This window comes from Pygocentrus nattereri, chromosome 26 (assembly GCF_015220715.1).
Source record: "Pygocentrus nattereri isolate fPygNat1 chromosome 26, fPygNat1.pri, whole genome shotgun sequence".
NCBI lineage: Eukaryota > Metazoa > Chordata > Actinopteri > Characiformes > Serrasalmidae > Pygocentrus > Pygocentrus nattereri.
Genome location: NC_051236.1, coordinates 17975098 through 17999099, shown reverse-complemented (window position 1 = coordinate 17999099; position 24002 = coordinate 17975098). Strand labels below are relative to the sequence as shown.

At 38.2% G+C, this 24002-nt stretch overlaps 1 protein-coding gene across 1 annotated transcript; it reads left to right on the top strand.

Annotated features, from left to right (window-relative positions):
- Window positions 1–14223: 14223 nt before the first annotated feature.
- Window positions 14224–23385, top strand: slc6a11a (solute carrier family 6 member 11a). Its single transcript, XM_017719511.1, has 14 exons — window positions 14224–14458; window positions 15688–15822; window positions 15929–16069; window positions 16665–16752; window positions 17095–17227; window positions 17395–17529; window positions 17793–17896; window positions 18621–18745; window positions 19830–19942; window positions 20028–20165; window positions 21446–21548; window positions 22022–22122; window positions 22223–22393; window positions 22507–23385. The coding sequence occupies exons 1-14, from the start codon at window positions 14290–14292 to the stop codon at window positions 22621–22623; spliced, it is 1773 nt and encodes a 590-aa protein (XP_017575000.1). The 5' UTR covers window positions 14224–14289; the 3' UTR covers window positions 22624–23385.
- Window positions 23386–24002: the final 617 nt, after the last annotated feature.

Here is a 24002-nt window from a genome sequence, read left to right as displayed (position 1 = left end):
TCAATGATGCCTACAAAGTAGAGGAAAGCGAGAAAAAAATATCAAAGTCATACCAGCTCACAAGTTTTACTGCCTTCAAGCTGTGGCAGTTAAGGGGAACTGTGGAAGCCTAGACAAGATCTGGAAAACCAAGAAAATGCAGATAGAACAGATTGTCTGCTGGACAGAAAGACAAAGCAAAACCCCCATATAACAGCAAAGAACCTGCAGGAAGGTTTAGCTGGCACAGGAGTGGTGGTGCACCATTCTACTGTGTAGGTTTGCTGGCACAAACATAATCTGCATGAATGAGTTATCAAAAGCAAATCTTACCTGCAAGCTCATTACAAAAGTAAATGAATGAAGCACGCAAAACAATATCTAGATATGCCAGATGCATTTTGGAAAAAAGTGCTGTGGACTGATGAAGTAAAAATTAAACACTTTGGCCACAACTGTTAAGCATGAGGATGGATTTATTATGTTTTGGAGTTGTGTGACAGCCAGTGGCACAGGAAACATTGTGCACGTAGATGGAAGAATGCATTTCAATATCAGCAAATTCTGGAAGCAAATGTGACACAGTCAGTCAAGAAACTGAACCTGAAATAAAGACAGTGATCTAAAACATACCTAATCATGAACTACTTCGAGAAGTGCAAGCTGAAGCTGTTGTAATGGCCATCAAAGTACTCTGACTTGAACACCATTGAAAATATTAGAGTAGATCTTAAACATGCTGTGCATGCAAGATGGCACAAAAATATCACAGAACTAGAAGTCTTTTTGAAAGGAAGAGTGGGTAAAAATTCCTAAAACTACAACATACATTTGGCAAGTAGGGCCTGGGTTCGATTCCCCAGCCGGGTGACCAGGGTCCTTTCTGTGTGGAGTTTGCATGTTCTCCCCGTGTCTCCGTGGGTTTTCTCCGGGTTCTCTGGTTTCCTCCCACAGAAAGACATGCAGTCAGGCCAATTGGGCATGGTAAATTGCCCCTAGGTGTGAATGAATATGTCTGTTTGTCTGTGTCTGTCTGCCTTGTGATAGACTGGCGACCTGTCCAGAGTGTATCCTGCCTTCCACCCGATGACCCTGGGATAGGCTCCAGCACCCTCCACAACCCAGAGGGAGAAGTGGCTTAGAAGATGTGTGTGTGTGTGTGTGTGTGTGGCTGGGAGTGCCCAAACTTTTGCATACAACTGTATTTATTAGACTAGAAAACAGCACTGTGTTATCTCAGTGTTATATTTAATTTGAGAGTCATTATCAGCTGTAGTATTCTTACATCATTGAGATTCAGCTGCAGTAACACTCAAGTATTGTGAGAGAGCATTAATAGAGCCTGTATTATCTCATATGTTCTCATTTTTTGAGCTTGAGGGTTTGTAAAAGTAAGTTCTGGCTGAATATTGAATATTGTTAAACTTAATTGATGTTAAGAGCCAGTGTTCTTTTACTGCCCAGTAAATCTAGCATTCATTTTTGAGATTTTAAGCATTTAGGCACTGACGATAGTATGGTACTCTGTGTTATTATGTCCTTTATTACTAATTTTTACAAGCTGCATGAGTAGCACATTTCTCATTCTTCTAATAAAATTAGGTATTTTCAGTCAAACCACATTTTATTTTGACTGAATAGGATATCCCTTGTTTAAAAATGCTAATTTATATAGTTGTAAATTGCTTCATTTTAATGGTACAGTGCCACAAAATAATACTTTTTTTTTTTCATAGATTTGCTGGATGGTGGCACAGTGAGTAGCAAGAAGGGCCTGAGTTTGATTGCCAGACAGGCGACCAGGGTCCTTTCTGAAGTTTGCATGTTCTCCCCGTGTCTGTGTGAGTTTCCACCAGTGACTCCAGTTTCCTTCCACAATCCAAAGACAAGCAATTGTCCCTAGGGTTGAATGCCATGCAATTGACTGGCGACCTGTCCAGGGTGTTTCCTGCCTTCCTCCCAACAACTGCTGGGACAGGCTCCATTTCCCCCTTGAACCCAAAAGGACAAGCAGCTTAGAAAATGTGTGTGTGTGTGTGTGTGTGTGTGTGTGTGTGTGTGTGTGTGTGTGTGTGTGTGTGTGTGATACGTTCCCTCATTGTGTGAAAGGAATGCTCTTCTAGTGGAAAATGTACTTCATATACTGTCTGAAATATTTAATGATGCGAGTGTTTCTACTGAGCCTCTGATGAGTATTTGAAGGCATCTGGAGTGATACCTCTATTTTTATTAGTCAAATTTTAGATAGAGAAAATTCCTGCTTTTTGCCCTACTAAACTTCTTAAATAGATATTACTCTGAACATTTCTTTTTAAAAGGTCTTTTAATTACATCTTTCTATAGTATGACACAGTGCAAACTTTACCTCCTACAGGCTTCTACAGAACATAGAACTGCATCCGGTGTCAGGTTCAAAATAGCCTTGCACAGCTGCAAGCACAAAACACTTCTCATGCTGACATCTCATGCTGAGGTAATCACATAGATCAGTTTAATTACTGTATAAAATCACTGTTTATTAGCTTTGTTACTAGTACTCTGGCTGTACTAACTTTAGTTAGCTGTTAGGGGTGCAGGAAAATCTCAATTCTTAGATGCATCGCGATGCAGACATGAACGATTCTGAATTGATTCATAAATGTCAACAATCGATTTTCTAAATATTTAATTTATAACGTAATGTTTATGGAATATAAAAGGCGGAACTTGAAAGTGGGTAAGTGCAGCGCCCAGAGCAGCACATGACAAAAACATCTGGATGAGCGAGAAATCCGACCAGTTCCCTTTGCATTAAAGCCAGGTTAGGTCAGGAACCGCAACCCAATTGTTAAGAAGAGACATTTCAACAAAAATCAAACCGCCTGGAAAGACATTTAATGTCCAGTATGTCTCAGTATGTGTTAATGTCCTAAGGTGGAATGGGAAAATTCGAAAGAGAAACGACTTCATCTTCACAACTTTTTAGAGAGAGACAGTCTTTTGTTGCAGATTTAACGTACCACAAAACCAACTGCGCTGCTTACAAATGTGAGTAAGGCCATGTAACTAGTGCTTTCGCATTATGTTATTAAAAATTTGGGCACCCCTGTTTAAATGGCATGTTTTCGTTGACTTTCTAAGTGAAAATAAGTTAATAAGTCTCATCTGCAGAGAACACACTTCTGCACATTTGAATGCACAGTAACTGTTTAATAATTAATGACTATTAATGAATTTAACATATTGGGGAAAAAAGCATAAAATGTGGCCTCTGCAAAACATATGATACATTTATGTCCTCCCTATTTATCTGCTAGGTTAAGAGTGCACTTACCTCAGCAGATAAATGCAATAAAATTTTCAGAAAAAAGCCATATTTAAGTTCCCTGTGGAGGATGTGTTAACTTATTTTCTGCTCAGAAAATATCTGAAACATCATTTGACGGGTGTTTTGTAAAGGACTGTGTTTATCACACATTTCACAAAATCAACTTCATTTCAAAACACTGCACTGAAATGTGCAGAAATTCTGAATATATTACTTTTTCTTTTTTCAGTTGTGATAAAGGCTCAGATATCTTATTGTGAAAGTTTATTTGATTCTACCTTCCTACTGCTGAGGTCACATCAGAAATCTGAAAGATTTTTAAGAACGTAATGGCCCATGATAGCTTCAACAGCACACAAATAAGATGAACCTGAATTTGCAATATTTTGAAGGCTTTTTCACTGTTACTGGGTGCCAGCGATCATCAAATTGAGCATGTTCTAGTTTGAAGAGAAGAACAGATTTTTAATGAGCACCATTTCTGTGACCACTCTGTCATATGCCAGGTTGTCAATTCCTTTCTTTTTACATTAGCATGTTTCTCTCTTGCAGCTATGATAACTCACTCCATGACATGTAGTGTCAGTGCTAAAATGTTTCTGACACTCTTTTGAATAATACAGGATGTGGATTTTGCATTTAGGGCTAAAGCGTGTCAAAGGGAATGTTGTTAATAGCGCTCTATGTTGCATTTTAAAGCTGTGAGTTCTTGTGTTTTCCACTAGGTGCTGTCAAAGACCACCAAATGAACAACTACCATGACGCATTCTTTGGGTGTCAGATCTCCAAAGCTTGATTAATTTCACAGATATCAATGATATTGGCATTACATCATGCTGATCATAAAGTTATCAAATGTTCAGCATGATGACTATTTCAGATTTGCATTCTTCATCTACTCTATATACCCAAAGGTTTATCAAAACCTGCTTTTTTCTTCTGAAATCAAGGGTGTCAATAGGGAGTTTGACCACTTTTGCTGCACTAAGAGCCTCTACTTTCCTGTGAAGACTTTACATTAAATGTTAGAACACTGCTGTTTACATTGTCATAGAAAAAACTGTCCTAACAATCTTATTAAATTTAAGTTAACCTCTCATAGTAGTAGCGCCAGCAGCTCTGCATTAAACTTGGCCTATTCAATAAACGTGATACCCAAAGCAGTTTGTCAAGATTGGCCCCTCCCAGTCCTGTCCATGTGCTCCTGTTGTGTTTACTTCCCAGCCCTGTCCATGTGCTTCTTTGTTTTGGTTTTCAGTCCTGCCCTCTTGTTTCGTGACTCCACCCCTGATTGTCTCCACCTGTGTTTCCGCCTGTCCCTCGTTTACCCTCTTGTATTTAAGCCCTGTGTGGTTGCAAGTCTTTGTTTGGGTGTGTTTGTTGATGTACTGTTTGTTCTGTTGGAATTGTTTGTCTATTTTGCGGTTTGGTTATGTCTGACTCTCATGCTCTTCATGGCGGATATATGAACCTGGACTGTCATGACCACGACCCTGGATTTGCTCTCAAAAAAAGTCACTTATCTCCACGTATGCGTCCACCTACACACTCCCCGGCGTTACATAAAGACCTGCTGCCAAAGGACACGGCGAGTAAGCGACATGCTGGTCTGTGGCTGTTCTATTGGGACGAAACTCCTGTTTCTACGCAGCCCGAGTTACCCGCGTCCCAACACCGCCAAGCCAGTGAGAGCAAAATTCAAACAACATACATCAGTAGTGATTTTATCAGATTCTTCAATGATAAAATAGAAAATATTAGACTACAGGTCTAATATATCACAAAATGATGGGTGCCCTGCCAACCCAAAAGCCCAATTGCTAGCTTTTAGTCTTATCCATCCAAATGAATTGGTCACACTGATTAGCTCATCTAAATCATCAACATGCATTCTTGACACAGTACCTACAAAACTGCTCAAACAGATTGTCCTCCATGTTGTTAACTATAATAAATTCTATAATAAATCTATAATCAATTCATCCCTCAGTCTTGGATATGTACCAAAATCATTTGTACATCACTAATTAATAAACCAGATTTTGATCCCAATTAACTCACCATCTATAGACCAATAGCCAATCTCCTCTTCATTGCAAAGATCTAAGAAAAAGTGATCTCACACAACTGTGTACCTACCTACAGAAAACTCTCTCCATGAGATATTTCAGTCTGGCTCCAGATCCATCACAGTACTGAAACAACATTAACTATGAATGAGCTCCTTGTGTCCTTTCATAGTCGCATTATTTCCATAGTTCTAGTTCTTCTAGATCTCAGCACAGTGTTTTATACTATCAACCACAAGATCCTCCTTAATAGGCTGGAAAATCAGGTTGGTATTAAAAGACAGGCTTTGTCCTGGTTCTGATCCTATCTGACTGATCATCAATTTGTCAGTGTTAACAATAAACACTGATCTTACGCTAGTACAAAATGGTGTCCACCAAGTGCTTGGGCCACTGCTTTCATCCATGCACATGCAACCTCTTGGTAACATAATTTGCAGGTTTGTCATCAGTTTTCACTGCTATGTGGAAATGCAACTCTACATATCTGTTAAACCAAATGAGGCTCTGAATCTAAAAAAAAATGAGGAATATGTTAAAATTATCAAAAGCTGGATGGCCAACAATTTCCTTCTTCTTAATCCTAACAAAACTGAAGTCCTACTACTTGGACCCAAAGCAGAGAGATCTTAACTCTCCACATTTGTACTAAATTTAGATGGCCATATGGTCATTTTAGGCACTACTGTAAAAAATCTAGGCATCATCTTCGTTTCCAGTTTCTCTTTTGATACACATTTGCAACATCGTTAGAACTGCATTCTTTCACATGCATAACATCACTAAACTATGAAATATTCTATTCCTAATCGATGCAGAAAAACTGGTACATGCCTTTATAACCTCCAGGCTGGACCACTGTAACACCATTTTTGTTGGTTGCTCCAATACATTACTAAATAAGCTTCAACTGGCGCAACCAGCATGCAGTTGCTAGAGTCCTTACAAGGACCAAAATGTTAGACCATATATCCCCAATCTTGTCATTACACTGGCTGTCTGTAAAATTGTGTGTAGTGTATAAGATTCTTCTCTTAACATATAAATCATTAAATGGCCCCGCAGTATCTTAGTGAATTAATTCAGTCATACGAACTCACATACAAGCCTAATCGGCAGTTTAGCTCTGCCCATTCACACTGAAGTTATAAAGGTGTTTTCAGCCCAGACAGCTTTTTGAATGAGGCACAACAGAGGACAGCCAATCAGACAAGAGCTCATTGATATGTATCAGTTTTAAAGGAACAGTAACAATAATAATCAGTTAAATCTATGTTAAAGAAACTTTGAAAATGATGTATAAACATGAACTGCTTTGGTACATTAAAATGACCATATGGCCATCTAAATTTAGTACAAATGTGGAGAGATAAGATCTCTCTGCTTTGGGTCCAAATGTCTTAAATGGACATCAAAGAATTTCCTTGCATTATTAAATTGTTACATGCCGTAATATGATAATAACAATAGAGGCAAATATTATTAGAGCTCTTGCTATGTGGTTTTTAGTGCAGTTTGTATAAAGTGCAAAATTCAAGTCATTCAAGGTTCAAGAGAAAGTTTCAAGTTTGATGTTATCCTGGTTTTTGTTAGTTTCAAGGTATCACACATCTAACATGAAAGACATCCATAACTGTATAGTTTGTGCACTCAATTTTAAATGTCTTTCTTTGAATCTTGTTCTAAAGAACAAGCTATTCTATGTGACTGAAAATCATAGAATCTGATTGAGTTATTGGCAGTCATGCTGCTCATATGCATGTTAGGTTCATGCTTTATGAAACCTCAGCTTTGATTTTAACACCTAAAATGTGCTCACTGGCATATGTTTTTGCTGTTGTACAATGACTTTAAGAGGGCGTGGCAATGTTCAAAAAGTTAGGTAATCTTACCAATTGCACTTATGAATCCCATGAGTATGCCCCCAGAGAAGATGTTGAGTAGAACACTTTGCACTGACAAAGTTGGTATGCTTGAAGAGTGAATCTAATTTTCTCATTACTATACTCATCACTGATTTTGATGGCATAACTGTTCCACCATATTGGCAGGGTATGTTTTTTTAAATGCAGCAAATACACACACACACATACACTACAAGAGCTTAACCTGCTGTTTTATTGTGTTTTCAGGCTCTATCATGCTTAAAGGATAATCAAATGAGAAAAGCGTGTATCTTAGCCAACTTCATAGGGATGGCAAACATTATAATGATAAACAGCATTTCTGACGGCATACATTAAGTGACCCTTATTAGCCCCAGAATGGGGAATTTTCACCTCTGCAATCTAACCCATCCGTACAGTGAAACATCACATACACACTAGTGAAGACACACACTAGGAGACGGTGAGCACACTTGCCTGGAGATGTGGGCGGCCCTATCCACAGCTCCCTGGGACCAGTTGGGTGGTAGGTGTGTTGCTCAAGAGCACCTCGTCACATCCTGTCGGCTCAGGGGATCGAAGCAGCGACCCTCTCGTCACAAGGCTGGTTCCCTAACCTCCAGCCCATGACTGCCCCAATATACATATACATACATCTCCTAAACATGGAGTAATGATCTGGATATGCTAACATTATCTGCTCTTGCATTCGTAGATGTTTTCATGTGTTTAAGTGCCTACATACAATTAAAAAAATGGATATTCCACTCAGTCACTGGCTGGTCAACTTACTGACATACTTCATACTTCATTTACTGGTGCACTACATACAGCCACAGGCAGATTTGTTGCAGTTATTGGTGTATTTCAATCATTCATTGGCATATTAAACCAGAGAGGATTCAGATGATCTTTGATCTAACTTACTTATTGGTATATTCACTAATTTCACTCAGCCACTGATATGACAGATTTTAGCCTTTTTGCAAATACTATCCTAGCTAGTCAGTAAACCTATCTGCTCTGATCTTTAATCTGGTAGCTATGTTGATCCATGTGCTAATCCGTTCTGCCAATAATGTCCATGGGCTACATCCAAAATCCAGGTGAACAGGTAGGAAATAAAGATTAATTTTATTTAAAACCTTACCATCAAGGTGGCTCAGCCATAAGCCACTGCACCATAACATCACATACTCCCATATTCCCAAACCCTCGGTTATTTGTCTGATCTAACCATTAGCGAGACAGCACTTGCCTTTTAAGTGTCAATACCTCAAACCAGTTCTCAAAATATACAATAAAGATAAAGATGGCTGTGGATTCCAGAGACTAAGAGCTGAGGCTCTCTGGCAAATTTGTGCTAGGCTATGAATTTGCAGTACTATTCAGAAAACAGAGCTGTATGGTCTAAAAACGTATGTATGAAAAAATATATATGTATAATAAAAAAGATTTAAATTAGGGTCCTACTGATATGAATGTTGTGAAAAATCCAATAACCAAAAATATTGGCCAATACTGTAGTTAAAAAGTGCTTCACCAATATGATCAGTCAGTTATCAACTGCAAAATGTTAGATATGACTGCCAGTTCTCAATTGTCTCATTTCCTAAACTCACATAAATATTAAATATAAATAGCGCTGGAATTCCTAATCCTGTGAAGGATTTATATGGATATGAAATGGCCTGAAGAGCTTTATAACTGAAACTGCAGGAATGCTTGGGAAAATGCAATGCTCTGAGCACTCTTAAAGTGACTCTCTTCTCTGTTTGTGTTGTAGAGGTGCTCTTTGTGTTTTCCTCACAGAATCAGTTAACATTTATTTATTGACTGTTTCAGCCATCTTGACTGCAACCTTTACTGATTAGACATCCTTCCAAATACACCAGCCAGGATTCTTATTGGTCAGAGGTCCTCATCACATGACTGATTGCAAAAGCAGGTTCATGACCAGGCAAGCAACAAAGGACACATTCAATCTCAAAACATTGTGTACCGTTTTGCTGTGGTTTCTGGGTTGAACAAATTTGTTTTGTCAAAACGATGTGAAACAGTGTGCAACAGGCTATGAGATGCATTTTCTCTCTTTTGATGGGTGTGTTAGAGGTATTAACCAATCAGCAGCAACATGTATATAAGCCCTGCTGTATTAAAAAGGCAGTGCACACAATGGATTCTAATAAAATCCTTAAACACATATGTAAGCCCAATTCATCAGCACTGTAAAAAATACTCAGAATGATTTAGTAAATGATTACATGGCTTTTTTTGAGTTGACTCAACTTGAGGACACCAGAGTTTACAAAACTCTTCTTAGCTGAGTCAAAAATCTCCAAGCTGCTGTTTCTGGGTCTGCATCTTAGTTAGACAAACAAAACTTGATGATGGCAAATTTGCATTTTCTTAGCTCAACTTCCCCTTTAGTTGGCACTTTATCGCACAGTCTCATCTGGCACATTTTCTCCTTGGGCTTCCAGATATGAACAGATACAGCATTGGTGGAATTCAAACTCACAATCTCCCGACGTTTGAGTGAATTATTAGACAGCTGCACCACATGAGACAATGCCATGCTTTAAAGTTAAAACTGAGTTAGTTCTTGTGTTCCTGAGTGGTGCAGTGGACTAAGCCATCACTCCACAGAAGGTTGTGAGTTTAAGTCTCTTTAAAGAGTCCTGGCTAGGGGCAGAGTTGAGGATAAAAAAAACAAGCGTATTTTAATTAGTAACTGAGATGCAGAGCTAAAAAATTAAGTGATAATTTGACTCAACAAAGAAGTTTTAATTGTGCAAACTCCTGTGTCCTCAAATTGAGTCAACTCAAGAAAAGCCATGTAATCAGTTCCTATATCATTGTGAGTTGAGTTGACCTTTCATTTTCAACAGTGAGGCTCTGAAAATGCTTCAGAAAGAATGTAATGAATTGTCTTCTCAGTATAGAGGCAACACTTTGGAATACAGCAGAGTATGCAACGCACCACCATTTCCATTTAAATAAAAGTTTTGTTATGGCTGAACGCAACCAGGGAGGGTGACAAACACAAAATACCAAAGTACATGCTGGCACGTACCAATGACCATACTTTAACTTTAATTTCATTAAATCTGCCTAAACACATGAAACTTGTTGAAATACATTCATACATGCATGTCATTAAATACTATTGAAATGAAATACAACCAATTACAATTTGCTGCCATACTGCCCTCACTTAGCAGGTTTTTTGTAATGTCAATGTCAGTGCGAGGACATCAGTGGCACTTACTATCCACAAAGACGGCCTTAGATTACTGCTACTGAAAAGCGTGCCAGGGCCAATACACTTTTATTTTTGTAATATTTTTTAAATTATATTTATTATTTACTATATTTATATGTTTCTATTTGCATATGAATTTTTTATTTTCTATCATTATGGCACAAGATAACACCTTATTCTTACTGGAAAGTTCAGAAAAGCATCAGAGATCAGCATCAGCACAGAGAGAATTCATTTGAGCAGCTTCTAGCACATTGATTTCAGACGTTTACTACTGTTATGAACTCCTGAAGGTTGAAGTTCAGTTCAGGAATGGTCTTAACTAAAAGCCTTCAGGTAAGTTAGAGCTTGCTAAAGAGGTGTTTGCTGTGTCAGAGTTTATTGTGAAAGAGGTGTTTCTCACGTTGTTGATTGCAAGCAGACTGTCAAAACATTTCTCCTGTTCACCCTACTTGTATATGTAAGCTTGTAGATTCCTTAGGCCATTTAGAGAGAAAAACAGGACAGGCTGGGGCATAGAGTAATTATGCTGTCACCATGTTGGCTTATCAGACATCTAATCAGGTGTGAAAATTGTTTTGTAATGATAATTTTGCAACAGTTATGAAACGTAACTCTCATGGGAATTTATTTGACAGTTTATTTACTGCTTAGTAGAGAATGTAGAAATAATTCCACTTCATCCTGAAAATATCACATATATTTCTCTTGGCAGTGTTTGTGCACAGGGTCATTTCCTCTTTTGGTAGACTTCAGCATACACTTAAGACCCCAAGGCCGCCTGTCTTCTCTGCCAAATATAAGCCAGTTGATGCTTACACAAATTATATTACAAAACCTCTAAAGTAACACTATTATTAGCTGTAGAACAGTAGTATATGCTGTTCAAAATACACAATTTATACATAATTGCTGAAAAATTTAGACAGCCAAGCAGAAAAGCTTCAGCATAAAACAATTACTTGAGTTGCAACACCAGGGTGAGACAGCAAAAGTTCAAAAGTGAAACAAAAAAATCTTGTCAGTACTGTATTAAACTTAGTGGGCAACAGAAAAGTGGTTTGCAGTTTTGCAGGAATCAGATTATAGATTTTGGGTCACGCGCACACGCACCTTACAACACGCACACGCACGCACACATCTTCTAAGCCACTTCTCCTGCTGGGTTGCGGGGTGGGGGAGCTGGAGCCTATCCAGCTGTCAATGTAAATAACAGTTGAAGCAAAATTAGAATAGTGAACAACTACAAGCAATGAAGTGAAACGCTAGGAATGTAGAATCATTACTGCTGGAGTTTTTTAAACACCTCAGTGTCACTACCTGACTGAGAATAGTCTGGAGAATATATATTTACTTGTTTGTTTGTTTATTTTTTGTTATATCAGTTTATTCATCTATTATAACTTTTGCATGAACACTTGATGATTGTCTATTGTTGTGCTTCATTGCATGTTTTTCTACAACATGCCAATTGTAAACATTTTATTTAGCCCCATAAAAAAACGCTTAAATCAAGACAAGAACAGAGCAACATATTTTCCAGAAAGTTTTTTTTTTTTTACTTTTCCAAAATACATAGGCAAGCCCTCCATAACTTAATTTGCTCCAGTACATCTCTGTTTTTGATTATAGATCACAGACGGTTGTAAGTCAAAGGCAATTTCCGGTAGCTTAACCTCACCATTTGGAGAACAGAATGTACAGCACAAGCCAAGACACTACCTTCAGATTTTGAGATATAATTTCTACTTTAATAGTATTGACAGTAACTTTGGACACAACAGTCATATGTCCAACCTCTTCCCTCCTCTAATGATATTAATCTTTCATACATTTTGTCCATTTGCCAGGAAAGAATAAAGAGAAAATATTTTAATATCAAAATGAGTGCAGAGAAAGCAAGCCCACGGTTACCCCCTTTAACTAAAGAGACCTCCTCTCTTTATAACAGTAGCCAAAGTCCCTCTCTTTTTCATGGCAGTCATATTCAGTCAAGTGCTCTGTTCACAATGCAATCTAATGTTTGAAGTGTCAGGTTAAGTGTTGCTGAGTTGTTGATATGGTTCCCCCAGTGGTTGCTAGGGTGTTGCTAGGTGGTTGTTTTGGTACCTCTGGTGGTTGCTTTAGTATTCCAGGTGGTTGCTAGAATGTTGCTGGGTTGTTGCAACTATATCCCATGTGGTTGCCTGGGGGATGCTAGGATATTGCTATTCCTGCTCTTTTCTAGGTTGTCGCTAGATGGTTATTGTGGTATCCCAGATGGTTGCAAGGTGATATCACACATGGTTTCTAACAGACTTGTAGCATTGTGATTTAAACTGGGTGTACAAACTTTTAGCCCTCATTCAATCCAATAGGGGAAAAAATAACAATGATTAAATGAAAGATGTATCTGTTCAAAAAGCTGTATACAAGCACACTATTCCCAATCAGACTGAACATTCCAGAGTTGAAATGGTGTTTATATCTTAAAAACTGCAATGAGTCAGCAGAAATCCAGCAATGTTTTTCAATGTGCCATCACTAATAAACTCAGATCAGTGGCACTGATAAGACATCACTCTATTTCAATCCATTCAGTCTGTTTTTTTTTCTTCTATTGTACCCTGTGCACTCAGAGCAGCAGCTCTCAGCACTGAAAAAACAGCTCAGTGAGGGTATGACTAGTAGACTGAACTAATACAAACGATTAGAAAAGCTCCCTCATTCCTCTCTCACACAGCAGCCTGTGCAGCGTTCAACAGAACTGTCTCAGTCTTCCTCAGCTGTCGTGTATACTGTATTATTGAGTGTCATTATTATGACAGATATTGACATGGTCCCAAACCTTCACTGCTATATCAGAACCATTTTAAATTTATTTCAAAGCACCAGCCACTGTTTTCATTGTGTAAACATTTTGTCATTAATTGATCAATAGTAATGCTCCAAAATGACTTTTGGTGTAACAAGCTGACATGCAAGGGTAGAAATTATTCAGGAAAAAAGATTAGTGTGTGACTGTGACCACTAAATATGAATAGTTGATTATAATAACTACATAATAATAAATATAATAACTAATAACAACTACATATAACATTTTTCATACTTACAGTTGTATGCGAAAGTTTGGGCACCCCTGGTCAAATGACAGTTTGTTGATTTTCTGCTCTAAAATAAGTTAACAGTCCTCCACTTACTGCACATTTTAATACAGGCTGTTCATTTGCTAAATTTAACATACTTGAAATTTTATATTTATATTTGGTTCCAAACATTAAGCTTAGCAAATAAAAAATTGTGCATTAAAGCTTCTAGAAAAATGTCATGTTTAAGTTTATTCCCTTATGTTATTTATTCACTGAACATGTTTATTTGTAAACTTATTTGCATATACAAAATCAACAAAAAGATAATTTCACCAGGGCTGTTCTAACTTTTGCATGGAAGTCCCAATAGGTACTGAATAAGAAGCCTTATTATGGAATAAGCCTGGGATTTCAAGGGTTTTAACTGGTTTTACAGATACTGTAGGTTTGAGGTGACTAGCAAATTACACTCCTAAAAGCACAGGAGCTCCTGATCACATGACATGGCACGCCAGCATGGCTCAGCACTGCCCTTTCATGCATCAGACCTGTTGTTCTAAAGTTGTAAAACAACTTCTCTGCTTCTTTCTTCAGTTCAAACCTTGGCAGCTGGGCTACACCCCTCCTGCACTTGATAAAAGCTGTTGCAGGCAATCATGCTTCTGCACTTCAGCTGTCCTCCAGGGTGTGGAACTACTCAGGCTTTGTGAGCATGGTAGGATCGTCCAACAGGCAGATGAGGATCCAGCGGACCACTCCGATCCCTCAGGAGAGAGGAGCATGGGCCAGCAAGCTGGAGTTCATTCTGACTGTAGCAGGGGCTATTGTAGGACTAGGAAATGTGTGGCGGTTTCCTTATCTCTGCTACAAAAACGGAGGAGGTGAGAGACACCAGTTGCTCAGTTTGTTTCAACTTCACATTTGCTTGGACATTTAATGAGAAAACTGCTAATTAGAATTCAGTACTTTAACTAAAAATTACATAATTTGATTGCCTTATCATTTTGAGTTCACTGAACTTCTAATAGTAAGTTAACAATAGGGGTGCATGAAAAACTTGATTCTTAGATGCATCACGATGCGGACGTGAACGATCTGAATCGATTTATAAATGTCAAAAAGTGATTTTCTAAATATTTAATTTATAATGTAATTTTGATGGAACGTAAAAGCGCCCAGACAAGTTGTGGCAGCACATAACAAAAACACAACTGGATAAGCGAGAAGTCCGGCCGGATTGGCATTAAAGCCAGGTTAGGTCAGGAGTCACAACCCAAATGTTAAGAAGAGCCATTTTGTCCTTTCAACAAAATCAAAGCACCTTGAGAGACATTTAATGTCCAGTATGTCTCAGTGTGTGTTAATGTCCTAGTATACTCTAAAAAATATATACGAGAGCGGAGACTTACTTTGCTCTCCTTGAAGCTTTAGCTCAGCTAATTATAGCCACTTTCCTTTCCTCCCACCTCTGCCAGAAAACTTTTCCTCAAAAATAGAACATTTTCTTGTAAAATGTCTCTCAACATTCGACTGATTTACGAAGATGAAGTTGCTTCTTGTTTGAATTTTCCCATTCCACCTTAAACTCTGACTGAGTTTAAGTTGACTAAAGATTCCAACCCCTAGTTAACAATTTAGAACAATCTGTGTTTTACATTCTGATACCTTATTATTTGAAGTTCAGTGAACTCAAAACTTTAAAGTATCTACGTTACTTACTTTTTAAGTTTACTTTTTAACAATATTTTTTTTGTTTGAAATGTCAGGTTAAGTGTTGCTAGGGTGTTGCTAGGTGGTTGTTTTGCTACATCAGGTGGTTGCTATAGTATTCCAGGTGGTTGCTAGGATGTTGCTGGGTTGTTGCAACTATATCCCAGGTGGTTGCCTGGGGGTTGCTAGGATATTGCTATCCCTGCTCTTTTCTAGGGTGTCGCTAGATGGTTGCTGTGGTTTCCCAGGTGGTAGCAAGGTGGTTGCTATGATATCGCACATGGTTTCTAACAGACTTGAAGCATTGTGATTTAAACTGGGTGTACAAACTTTTAGCCCTCATCCAATCCTATAGGGGAAAAAATAACAATGATTAAATTGTTTTTATTGTGATCTTCAGGTGCATTTTTCATCCCATACGTGCTGTACCTGGTGACGTGTGGGATTCCTCTTTTTATACTGGAGATATCTCTGGGTCAGTACACTAGTCAGGGAGGAATAACCTGCTGGACAAAGATCTGTCCTTTGTTTGAAGGTAAGTAAAACTGCATAGGTTTTCATCTAATTGTTTACCTAATGAACCAGTTGTTTGGTTAATGAACTCACAGATACTGTAATATTGCTCGTTTTGTTTTTCACAGGATTGGGATATGCCAGTCAGGTGATCATTGTGTATGGCAGCATCACCTACATTGTGATCATAGTGTGGGCCTTTCTTTACCTTCTATCAGCCTTCAGTTTGGAGCTACCCTGGGCCAGCTGTAAAAATGCATGGAATACAGGTACAGCATATTCATTTACCATTTAAAACAAGTAAATCAGATTAAAGAGCCCATATCACAGAAAACATTCTAACTTTTTAGAAGAAAATGTAAGAACTGTTAAAATTTCAAACAGTCCGTATATGGAAATAGACTTGCTGTTTTTGTGATGTCGTGAAAATCAACAAGAAATATGTAGGATATGGGTCCTTTAAAGGTGCATGTTTCAATAACTCAAGCACTTGTCTCAGATTATTATTATTTATTTATTTATTTTAGCATATTGTTATTCACACTAGGAATGTACAGGAAGTTTGTGTCCATGTTTAGTAAAACGGTCATTTTGATGAAGAACAATACTGCTCGAAAAAGTTTCTCAGGCACCAGGCAGCATATTTGTAACAATGTAATATATGAACATTCTGTGAGAGAGTTTTTTGAGGTGTTAAACCTTTGAGACGTTTGGTTCCTATCAACTCCACTGTGAATCATTCTGACTCAGTACATTTCTCTTCAATCATACCACTCTGAATTTTTTTTTTTTTACAACTTACCCATTTAATTATGCAGAGATAAAAGAACCCCCTTTTCCCATCTTTTTTATGTACTTCTTTAGATTCTTGCATAGTCTATGATGGGAAGAATTCAAGTCTGAACTGGACATCTCCTCTCAATGCCTCCTCATCTGTAATGGAATTCTGGCGGTGAGCTAAAACTAGCATAAATTCTCAGTGTGGGACAGTTTAGCTGTACAGTTAACTCAGCTCAGAAAGGTAACTTCTCCTGAACTATGAGAAACATAGAATGTGAGAAAAAAAAGTCCACAGTTTTAAGCAATGTTAGGTATAAGAAATGCACTGTTTAAACAAACAAGGGGCAGTGCAGCTAGTGTTATTCATACAAGCTTACAAGGAAATACTTAAATACAAAAGAATTTTATCTAATACTGACATTAGAGGTATTTATATTTTATGGTTCATGGCATACGTACATACATTTGTTGAGTGTCTTTACTTGTCTTTCTCTCTCTCTGTCTCTTTCTCTAGTCACAGAGTGTTGCACCTTAGCACTGGGATGGAGAATCTGGGTGGAGTAAGGTGGGATTTGGCTCTGATTCTCCTGCTTGTCTGGATTATTGTTTACTTCTGCATCTGGAAAGGAGTGAAGTCCACTGGCAAGGTACAAAAAAGACATAGAGGTTTTCACTGTTTTCTGCTCTAAGAACGGTCCAAGACAAACAAGCTTTCCTTATTTTAAGATGCTGGGAAAAAAAATTAAATGGCATATTTTCCATGACGTTATAGCGTTAAATCCAGCAATAATCTGTGTGGCTATTGTAAATGCAGGCTGCCTACTTCACAGCAACTTTCCCGTACGTGACACTTCTGGTCCTGCTGCTGCGAGGAGTGACGCTGCCTGGTGCAGCTGACGGCATTTACTACTATATGTACCCCAATGTTTCACGACTAGCTGATCCACAGGTAATGATCACTGGGTGTCTTAATAAATGGGGCTTACTTATATAAAAGCTCAAGAGAAGAATTCAGCACAATAGCAGCTATCCTTCTATTTAAGCAGTAAATGAAAAAGTAAATTTGGAGGAAGAAAAGGGTTGCAATCTAACATTATCAAGCTCGCACAGAGTTAGTTATGAAAGTAGCTCAAAATGTTACTGTTGAATATAAAGCCATCTTGCTGTACATGATATATGTCTACAATTTGTTTATTTCTCTCCTGTTGGAAGGTTTGGATGGATGCTGGTACTCAGGTCTTCTACTCTTATGCCATATGTTTGGGTTATCTCTCCTCTCTTGGCAGCTATAACAATTATTACAATAACTGCTATAGGTGAGTGCACATAGCATTGAAGAAAGGCCTAAGAAAGACATAACTACCAGAATATTTGACTGAATTATTTGAATAGTGTAAGCTTAAGCAAAATTATAATGTAGTCCTGAACAGAATGCTTACCACAAGCAGCAGGTTGTAAGTGTTGGAAAACATGAAAACAGTTTATTAGTTATGAGTCTTGTTTGCCTTTGTTTTCTTTAATAAAGTGCTTTCATTTGTATATAAATAGTCATTTTTAGCCATCTAACTAACCAATTTTCCCAAAAACTAAGTTGATTTGCTCAAAGTTATGTTTCATCTTTGTAGCTCCAGTGTTTATGCCCCGCCCCTAAAAATCTAATGTATTAACTTGTATTTCAGACATTTAACGACCTGACATTTAATACACACTAGACCAAGTGGACATATACAATGTAAAAAATGTTTACTAAAAGGAGGGGATGTAACTAATTTGTATAATGAATAAATTAATGAAAACAATATAAACATCCATGTGAATTGCACATTACTTTGCTGCCTTGGCAAAATAGTTATTACACTTAGTTCCCCAATTACATACTGTATGCTTGTAAGTACTGATATGATGTTATAAGCCAAAAATGAAAACTTTTACATGAGGTTTTAAAGAAACTATGGAGCTTGTGGGAGCCATTCTTTTGAAGTTGTTTCATAAACTCGAATACAGGTGTCGTAAATAAGCATGTGTGTATTGTTCTTGCAGAGATTCCTTCTATTTGTGCCTGTTGAACAGTGGGACCAGTTTTGTGTCTGGTTTTGCCATCTTCTCTGTGCTGGGTCACATGGCAAAGGAGCAGGGGGTGGATATCTCTGTAGTGGCAGAGTCTGGTAAGACAGCCATCACCTAATAGACAAATTATAGTCATCTTTTCATATGAATTTGAAGCTCTCTCCCCACTGTTCCCATTCTAATAGATGACTAAAACTCTTTGTTTCCACCAATTTTATGCACAAACAACAGGTAAAACTACAAGCCAGGATGTTGTGGCACATTCAGATAAAACCAATCCTTTTATTTCACTCCCATACACGTATTGGTCATTTTAATACCGTTTTTAACATGGACTCATCCACTTGGCCTGGAGTTCTTTCCTCGGGGGAATCCCCAGTGCCATCTTAAGGGCTGTTCCATTACTTTATTAGCTTTATAAGTGAAGTTTATCAGATGAGCTGTTTGGAGGGCAAGGGATCGAGAGAACAAGTGTCGACTTTAGCAGAAATGGCACAGAAATCATTGTGACCCAATGCATTTTCCTTTTAAAACCTGAAAGAAATGACAAACATAGCTGTGCATTTTCCCACAGCAATAAACTACTGTAACAAATTTCAAATTTAAAAAACATAACCTTCGATTTGCTGGACGTTAGTTGCTCCTACTCTGTTTGTTAACATGATTGCTTATACAGCTTAATCACTTTTCATCTCTGCTAGCTTGCTAATTAGCATAGTTTCACACCCAACAAAAACAAAAAGAAGGACAACATAGGTGTGATGCAAATTCAAGTGGTGAGTTGAAGTGGCTAAGGGCAGTTAAAAATAATATAGAAACAGGGCTTTAGTCTGGCATAAAGCAATGGCAAACTAGTTGCCATACCCAGGGACTACAGTTGAAAATTAGCCAATTAACAATTGAAAATTGACTAACAAACATTTTTTTATAAATCTACCAGTTTAATGTCCATTGTCCCTTTAAATCTAAATTGAACAAACTAAACTAAAACCAGCTGTGCAAATGAGCCTAACCTCATAATTCATAAGCCAGCTCACACTATGGAAATAAGTAAAATAATCTATCATTTCAAATATTAAAAACTTCAAATTAAACATGATCTGGACATGGCTCACTGTAGAAGCATATTGTTTAGCAGGTACAAGTGTTGGTCACTGTCCCTACTCTGCTGCCTATTTGTAGGTCCTGGGTTGGTGTTTATAGTGTACCCACAGGCGGTCACTCTGCTGCCGTGGTCTCAGTTCTGGGCTGTGTGCTTCTTCACCATGATCATCCTGCTCGGCTTGGACAGCCAGGTTAGAATGAACAGTCTAACACCGCCCTACTTTTCTTACCCTTCCCTGTTTCCATGTTGACTGCCTTCTGTCTTGTGTCCTTTAGTTCGTGGGGCTGGAGAGTATCATGACATCAGTGACGGATGTGTTTCCCAGCGTGCTGAGACGTGGCTATCGCAGAGAGCTTCTGCTGTTAGCACTCTGCCTCTTCTGCTACCTCATGGGACTGTTTATGATCACAGAGGTGAGAATCTACAAGGCTTAGTTCAGCTTATATTTAATATACATTCAAATGATTCTAACTGATCGTAGGGAGTACAGGGCCCAGTTTCCCAAACGCATCATAGTATAGATCATCTTAACTGCTAGAGAGAGTGTTCAATGTGATTTAAGAATCATCTTTGTGCTAAGATGTTTTAGGGAAACCCAATCCAGAGTAGTTCAGATGTTTTAAATGTCATGTTTGGAACATGAACCACATTCATTTAAATGTGACTAATTTCACTAAAGTCAGGGCAAATGTACATTATTGCATTCCATATACATTCAGAAGCCTCTTCATTAGAAACACACCTTTCTAATAGTGTGTAGGACCCCCCTGCTTGGAATCAAAATCCTTAGAGATTCTGGTCCATGTTGACAAGATCACATCATAATTTGCAATGACTTTGTCAGCTAAACATTCAAGCTGTGAATCTTCCATTCAACCATATCCCAAATGTGCTGTATTGCATTCAGATCTGGTGAATTTGGCCATTTACATGGAACCAAAACGCAATATCATGCTAGAAGTAGAAGGTGGTAAATTATGGCCATAATTGGATGCACATATTCAGCAACAATACACAGGTTGGCTGTGGCACTCAATCAATATTATTATTCTCCACATCATTACACCACCAACAGCAGTTCTGTTGACACAAGGCAGGTTGGGTTCATAGATTCGTAGAGTTTACGCCAAATTCTCACCCTACTATCTGGATGTCCCGGCAGAAATTCAGATTACTCAGACCAGGAGATGTTTTTCCAATTAGTCTGTTCTTGACTGACAGGAGCAACCTGATGTGGTGTTCTGCTGTTGTAGCCCATCTGCCTCAAGGTTCAACATTTTGAGAGATGCTTTTCTGATCACTTTTGCTAGAGAGAGTTGCTGTAGCCTTCCGGCCTTCCTGTCAACTCAAACAAGTCTAGCCATTCTCAAATGACCTCTATCATCAACAAGGTTCTACTACCCACGTTTGCTGTTTTTTTTTTCTTTTTCACACCATTTTGTGTAAATTCTGTTGAGCATGAAAATCACAGTACATTAGCACTTAACCTATTTCTGCAAGATTTTATGCATTATGCTCCTGCCACGTGGTTGGCTGAATGGGTAATTGCTTCTAATAAAGTGACCATTTTTCAGAAGTGATTGTATTGCAGATATTTCTTATGTTTCAATTTGTTATGTTCTGATGCTTTAATCTCTGCAGCTGCTGTTTATGTCCATGAAATGAATATATAGATACCTATCTGTCACTGCAGGGTGGTCTTTATATCATCCAGCTGTTTGATCATTACGTATGCAGCGGTGCCACTCTGCTGTTCTTAGCAATCTGCCAGTCTGTGGCTATGGGATGGGTTTATGGTAAGCACACAGCCACAGATCCGTTCTTCATCTTAGAATTTAGAATAACAGTAAACATATAGCATCCTCTAGAGTGCCAGAATCTATATATTATTGCTGTTTGTTGTTGTTAGGGTTAATTTGAAAACATCAGTTGTCCTTTAGATTGTATGAAAAAAAAATCAGGATGAATAGACCAACAAAAATGGTACAGAATTACCAGGATTAAAATTTCTTTGCACTGACTTCTATTAAAAGTTGAGTGGAACATTTAATTATATTTGGCACACACAATTTTAAAAACATCACATATACCTCACATATGGCTCTTCTATTTTTAAATTTAAGCACATATATATATATATATATATATATATATATATATATATATATTTCCCCCTTTTTCTGTCAAATGGCAGACTGCACCAATTAGAAGGAGTGCCTGGATACTGTGGACATTACAAGCGCTTAAAACAGATCTGTCTCTTGCCCAGGTGCTGAACGCTTCTATAAGAATATACAGGATATGATTGGCTATCGGCCTTGGCCTATGGTAAAATATTGCTGGCTCTATGTCACTCCTTCTATCTGTTTGGTAAGTAGGTCCTCAGTCCAGTTCAGTTCCTGTTTAAAGTAAATTACTGTCCACTGCTTATACTGTTAGTAAACTTGTGTCATAATGTTGTTTCCTACAGGGGACTTTTATCTTCTTCCTGATTAGGTATAGTCCTCTGAAGTTTAACAACATATATGTATATCCATGGTGGGCATATGGCCTTGGCTGGTTCCTGGCTTCATCCTCGCTCTCCCTTATTCCAATCACCATGATCTACAAGCTTTACAAGGGCAAAGGGACAATTCAGGAAGTGAGCAAAAAAAAAAAAATCATGATCATAATCTAATCTTAGTAGATGTCTAAATGGTCTTTTTAAAAACAGATATGAGGTGACGTGTTAATAATGTCATATGTGTGTCCTAGCGTCTCCAGGTCGCCTGTAACCCAACAGATGATCTGCCTCAGTCACAGAGGGACCCAGCTGGACACTGCCCTCTACCACCCTTCACAGAGGGAGAAAAGAGATCAAATAACCTGTAGGCCTCCAAAACATCACACAGTACTTCTTTGCCATAAGCATTGCATTTCCACCCAAGTGTTTGCGGTCAATTTCAAAGGTGATTTTTTTAAAAAATACATACAGGTTCTCTCAGTAATGTCTTGCAATATAAGAAAAAAGAATGCAAGAAGAACACCAAGAATTTTGTTTGTATACAGAGCTGAAACTATACATTTTTATACAAAACATTTATACAAATACTACACAGATGTGTATTGCATAGAAATGTATGTAGGTGCTGGTTCAGTACATATACTTGCTGAGCACCTTATGTACACCATCCTTGTATGTACACCATCCTTGTATGTACACCATCCTTGTATGTACAATCGCTGTCCATTTTATCAGCTCCACTTACCATATAAGAGGACTTTGTAGTTACAGACTACAATTACAACCTGAAGTGCATCTGTTTCTGTGCATGCTTGTTAGCCCCCTTTTACCCCATTCTTCAATAACCAGGACCCCCACAAGACCACCACAGAGCAGGTATTATTTGGATTCTGGATCATTCTCAGCACTGAACACTGACTTGAACACTGACAGGTGGATCAGACACAGCAGTGCGACTGGAGTTTTTAAACACTGTGTCCACACACTGCGCACTCTATAAGACACTCCTACCTTGTTGGGCCACCTTGTAGGGAAAGCTCATTTGTTGCTGCACAGATTGTGTTGGTCATCCTCTAGTGCTTCATCAGTGGTCACAGGGCGCTGTTGGCTATTTTTGGTTGGTAGACTATTCTCAGTCCAACAGGGACACTGAGGTGTTGAAAACTCCAGCAGCACTGCTGCGTCTGATCCACTCATACCAGTGCAACACACACACTCGTAGGCGATCACCACACCAGTGTCACTGCAGCGCTGAGAGTGATCCACCACTCAAATACTCACTGTTGGTCTGTGGCGGTCCTGTGGGGGTCCTGACCATTGAAAAACAAGGTAAAAGGGGGCTATCAATGTATGCAGAGAAACAGATGGACTATAGTCTTTAATTGTAGAACTACAAAGTCTATATAGTATGTGGAGCTGATAAAATGGACAATGAGAGGTGCACTTAATAAAGTGCTCAGTGAGTGTAGATATTTATGTATGTGCCATGGTTTTAAGCAGCAGCTCTAGATTGTCATAGTTAATCTAAGTAAATAAACTGATGTCTAATTATGTATATTGCATTGGTCCATTGCATAGCCATGACTTACTAAGGCATGGGAACAAGTTAGTTAAGTCATCACCACAACAATCTGACAAATTTGATTATTTGACATTTGATTAGAAATATGATCCATATAACCTCTCTCGCTCATATTACCTCATATATTTAGCTTGTGGTGATACATTGATAATACATGCGTAGTGT